General features: G+C 44.5%; 1 protein-coding gene across 1 annotated transcript; it reads left to right on the top strand.

Moving 5' to 3' along the window:
- Positions 1–1,971: 1,971 nt before the first annotated feature.
- Positions 1,972–5,286, top strand: LOC120694387. Its single transcript, XM_039977514.1, has 2 exons — positions 1,972–2,716; positions 2,900–5,286. The coding sequence occupies exons 1-2, from the start codon at positions 1,972–1,974 to the stop codon at positions 5,281–5,283; spliced, it is 3,129 nt and encodes a 1,042-aa protein (XP_039833448.1). The 3' UTR covers positions 5,284–5,286.
- The last annotated feature ends 242 nt before the right edge of the window (positions 5,287–5,528 follow it).

Below are 5,528 nucleotides of genomic sequence, written 5' to 3'. Positions count from 1 at the left end.
ACCTCATGATTCAGTGTGTTTGTTCTATTTGGATGCATGATGAGGACATCCCTCCCAATGATACACCCATGCCTACTACGCAGCAAGGACCAATGACAAGAGCTCGTGCACGAGAGCTAAATTATCAGGTAAACTCGTTCCTCGCTGTCCATAAACCATCATCCATGAATGGGGTACTACTAAATTCTTGTGATGCTTTTCTTATTCTTAGGAACTTGGGACATGAACCAGATTGGAGGGAGAGCAAACACGACAAGAAAGCGAGTGTGGATGATCAGATCGGACCATACCAGTTCGGACCTCCAGGAAGGGGCAACTTCGGAAGGCCATAACTCTTAGCTCTGAATATTGTTTGAAGCCCATGAGTACTTGTTGGAAAGCTCCTGAAGTCTACTTTCAGATGGATCCAACCTCAAGATGAAATTCCAAAGGAGCTAAGCAGAATCGCCAAAATGACGTTCAGTCTTCCAGTCTTGGGCTGAGGCCCTTGTATCTAGTTCAGCCCACTAGGGGCCCATTTTAAGTTAGGGTTTACACCCCCCACGCCTCTTGGCTGCTCCCCCACCTATATAAACCACCAGCAGCCACCATTTGAGACTTGGGTTTTGTTTGGTTGTAAGTTTAGCTGCTGCTACTTCCTTGTAAACGCGTGTGTCGATTAGACCACCCGATTTGCTTGATTCAGAACCCCAACTTCGTGTGTATCGGATTTATCCTTTGGGCAAGGTCTGTGTGCTGTTTGCTTGTCCACTTGTTCTTGCTTGTTCTTCGATTTGCTTGCAGGTTCAAGGTTGTTCTTGGCACAGCAAGAACAACACAAATTGGAGGCGGTGTAACTGTCGCTAAGGCGCAGCGCAACCCTTGTGGTGTTGTAGTCGGGCAGCACAACGTCGATCCTCCTCAAATCGAGTTATCCCCCACTCTCATCGAAAGATCGGGAGCAAACCCCAGCGGGTTCCATCATGTGGTAATCAGAGCAAGGTTTTTTTCGGTGAGAGATTCTACCCATTCCTTTACCTACAGTCCAGAAAACTACACAAAAATAGGCTAGATCTGAAAATCCCACCAACAAGTTTGAGCTTTTGCTGTTCTGCTTAGTTCTTTGCTTGTTGAGTTTTCAGTTGCATTGTTTGGGCTAGTTGCTGGTTCTTAGTGGTTCAATCTTTAGAGTTTTGAGTTCTGGTCACGTTTTAGTCACCACGAGATCCACCAAATCTATTCATATTTCCGCTGTCATTTCTGCCACCACGAATCCATCTTCCCAGATCTGAGCACTGGAAGAAAACAGTCCTATATCTTGTGTTACATGTCCGATTCAAATGTTTAAATACAATCTGGAAAGGTTATCTCGTGTTCTTTCCAACGGATCTAAATTTGCTCCCTAACTCCTTCTGAGCTCGTCGCAATAGCACTTGAGATTCGCGACCTGCTGTCTGAAAGTTGAGACGTTGGAACTGATTTCAAAGGAGTTGTGTGCAGCAATCCCTTTGTTTGGATTGTTGGGTTTTCAAAAGAGTTTTAGCCCCTGAAAAAGAAAGAGCAAAAAAAAAGAGAAGAGAAGAGAAAAAAGTGAAGGGAATAGAGCTGTTGTTTTCTTGCATTCCTTGCTGTCTTGGTGTGTGACAACATTTGTGTTCGGGCTCACGTCTCTAGCTTGATTTGGCACTAGGACCAGCATAGGACCATCAATGAATGTCTATTCAACTTGCTTTGACTAATGTGGTTCTAGCTGTACCTTGATTTGCCTTGTTTGCAGCCACCTATAGCTCCACAAATTATCTACTACATCACGGGGTTGTGCTTGTGTAACCATTTGTGTTGTTCTTGCTGGCTGCCGACACCTCCTGCCTTGCTTGGTAAGAACATGTAAGAACTTGAATGGCTAAGTGTGAGTGAACATATAGTGTGCCACCACCTATTTCCTTTAGTTGGTAGGCAACTTCTTGTGACATTGTTTGCTGCAAGCTAACCATGGCAGGTGTAGGGAGTGAGGATGAGGATGGTGGAGGTCTGCTTACACCTCGCACCAAAGGCATTGTACAGCATTTTCAAAAGCAAGTGAGGGAGTACACCCTTGGAATTGATAATGATTTGCAGGTGATAAATGAGAAGATTGGGCAAATGGAGGCCGCACAGATTTCCAACAACACCAAGCTTGCAGGTTTGGAGACGACGGTTGCTCGCGTGGACAAGAGTCTCGCTGCTCTTCTAAGGCGCTTTGATGAGCTCCACGCGAAGACGAATGATCAGCATAGAGGACGTGGCGAAGAGGATGAGGACGGCGCAAAATATTCAGGTGCTGATTATGCTGCTGACACCGAAGTTGAGGATCGAGGCCAGCGACATCTACGTCGTAACCGTCGAGGTATGGGTGGACAACGTCCACATGAGGTACATAACAATGACATTGCTTTCAGTAAGATAAAATTTAAGATACCCTCTTTTGATGGTAAATATGATCCAGATGCTTATCTTACTTGGGAGATGGCTGTTGAACAAAAATTTACTTGTCATGATTTTCCTGAAAATGCATGTGTTAGGGCTGCAACTAGTGAATTCACTGATTTTGCTTCCGTTTGGTGGATAGAACATGGCAAGAAAAATCCTAATAACATGCCACAAACTTGGGATGCTTTGAAACGGATTATGAGGGCTAGATTTGTTCCATCTTACTATGCACGTGATCTTTTAAACCAGCTGCAGCAGTTAAAACAAGGTACTAAAAGTGTAGAAGAATACTATCAAGAGCTGCAAATGGGCATGCTACGCTGCAATTTAGAGGAGGATGTGGAACCTGCTATGGCTAGATTTTTGGGCGGGTTAAACCGGGAAATTCAGGACATCCTTGCTTATAAAGAGTACACTAACATAACCCGTTTGTTCCATCTTGCTTGCAAAGCTGAAAGGGAAGTGCAGGGACGACGTGCAAGTACCAGGACTAACATTTCTGCAGGGAGGAATTTTTCCACGCAGCCCCGCTCAAGCATTCCATCAACTGGATGTGTTGCTGCACCTTATTCATCGTCAGCTCGAACAGCAGCCCCACCTTCTAGCGACAAGCCTCGTGACAACCCTGCAAATTCAGCAGCAAAGACAACGCAAAAACCTGCTGCAACCACTTCATCGGTGGCATCCACAGGTAGAACAAGAGATGTTCAGTGCCACCGCTGCAAGGGATTTGGACATGTCATGCGTGACTGCCCAAGCAAGCGTGTTTTGGTGGTAAAAAATGATGGTGAGTACTCATCTGCTAGTGAACTTGATGAAGATATACTTGCATTGCTTGCGGCTGACCATGCAGGAAGTGAGGGCTGCTCGGAAGAACATATTAATGCAGCTGAAGCCGACCGCTATGAGAGCCTAATTGTGCAGCGTGTGCTGAGCGCACAAATGGAGAAAGCGGAGCAAAATCAGCGGCACACATTATTCCAAACAAAGTGTGTCATCAAAGAGCGTTCGTGTCGAGTGATCATCGATGGAGGTAGCTGCAACAACTTGGCCAGCAGCGACATGGTGGAGAAGCTTGCACTTACCACCCAACCACACCCGCATCCATATTGCATTCAATGGCTGAATAACACCGGTAAGGCAAAGGTAACAAAACTTGTGCGAATTAATCTTGCCATCGGATCCTATAAAGATGTTGTTGAATGTGATGTTGTGCCAATGCAAGCATGTAGTATTCTGCTAGGAAGGCCATGGCAATTTGATAAAGATTCTATGCATCATGGTAGATCAAATCAGTATTCCTTCCAATACCATGATAAAAGGATTGTGTTGCATCCAATGTCTCCTGAAGCAATTTTAAAAGATGAACTTACTAGAGCTAGTAAAATGAAGAATCAGGAACAGGTTAAAAGTGAAAATCAAATTGTGGCCAACGAACTTGAGAAGCACAAAAAGAGAAGTGCCAAATCTGTTCATGATAACAGAAATGAGATCAAGCTGAAAGGGGCATGTTTCATTGCTACTAAATCTGATTTAGATGAGATTGATGCTACCACTGCTGTTTGCTATGCCTTGATTTGCAAACAAACCTTGTTTTCACTTCAGGACATACCTCTTTCCTTGCCCCCTGTTGTCACTAACCTTTTGCAGGAGTATGCGGATGTTTTTCCAAAGGAGGTGCCACCGGGGCTGCCACCAATTCGTGGGATTGAGCACCAGATTGACCTTATTCCCGGGGCCTCCTTGCCCAATCGTGCACCATACAGGACCAACCCTGAAGAAACTAAAGAAATTCAGCGCCAAGTGCAAGAATTGCTCGACAAAGGTTACGTGCGTGAGTCCCTGAGCCCCTGCGCTGTTCCTATCCTTTTGGTTCCTAAGAAAGATGGATCTTGGCGCATGTGTGTAGATTGCCGAGCGATTAATAACATAACTATCAGATATCGTCATCCTATCCCTAGGCTAGATGATATGCTTGATGAATTGAGTGGCTCAATTGTGTTCTCGAAAATTGATTTGCGTAGTGGTTACCACCAGATTCGCATGAAGTTAGGAGATGAATGGAAAACAGCGTTTAAAACTAAATTCGGTCTATATGAGTGGTTAGTCATGCCTTTTGGTCTCACTAATGCACCCAGCACTTTCATGAGGTTAATGAATGAAGTTTTACGCGCTTTCATTGGCAGATTTGTTGTGGTATATTTTGATGACATTCTGATCTATAGCAAATCACTAGAAGACCATCTTGATCATTTGCGTGCTGTTTTGGATGCTCTCCGTGATGCACATTTGTTTGGTAACCTTGAGAAGTGCACCTTTTGCACAGATCGAGTCTCTTTTCTTGGCTATGTTGTGACACCGCAGGGAATTCAAGTCGATCAAGCCAAGGTTGAAGCCATTCACAGCTGGCCGGTTCCCACAACGGTCACCCAAGTGCGAAGCTTTCTAGGACTTGCTGGATTTTATCGTCGCTTTGTGAAGGACTTTAGCACCATTGCAGCCCCGTTGCATGAACTCACTAAGAAGGGTACAACCTTCACTTGGGCTGCAGCTCAACAGGATGCTTTCAGCGTGCTCAAAGATAAGTTAACTCATGCACCCTTGCTCCAACTTCCAGATTTCAATAAAACATTTGAACTTGAATGTGATGCTAGTGGAATTGGGTTGGGTGGCGTGCTGTTGCAAGATGGTAAGCCTGTAGCATATTTCAGTGAGAAATTGAGTGGACCTAGCTTGAACTATTCTACTTACGATAAGGAATTGCTTGCTTTAGTTCGAAACTTTGGAAACTTGGCAGCACTATTTGTGGCCCAAAGAGTTTGTTATACATTCTGATCATGAGTCCTTAAAACACATTCGAAGTCAAGCAAAACTGAATCGTAGGCATGCTAAATGGGTTGAATTCATTGAATCTTTCCCTTATGTCATCAAACACAAGAAAGGGAAGGAGAATGTCATTGCTGATGCTTTGTCTAGGCGTTACACTATGCTGTCCCAACTTGATTGCAAAATTTTCGGCTTGGAAACGATTAAAGCACAATATGCTCATGATGATGATTTTAAGGATGTGTTGCTGAACT

The sequence above is a fragment of the Panicum virgatum genome, unplaced genomic scaffold (assembly GCF_016808335.1).
Source record: "Panicum virgatum strain AP13 unplaced genomic scaffold, P.virgatum_v5 scaffold_5396, whole genome shotgun sequence".
Classification (NCBI taxonomy): Eukaryota; Viridiplantae; Streptophyta; class Magnoliopsida; order Poales; family Poaceae; genus Panicum; species Panicum virgatum.
This window is presented reverse-complemented; position numbering and strand designations above follow the sequence as displayed.

Bases quoted from the DNA above. Each gene is read 5' to 3' on its own strand.
- LOC120694387 (XM_039977514.1), top strand. From the start codon at position 1,972: ATGGCAGGTGTAGGGAGTGAGGATGAGGATGGTGGAGGTCTGCTTACA. The intron at 2,717-2,899 runs GTACTAAAAGTG...TTGCTTGCAAAG, and splicing joins GCTGCAGCAGTTAAAACAAG to CTGAAAGGGAAGTGCAGGGA.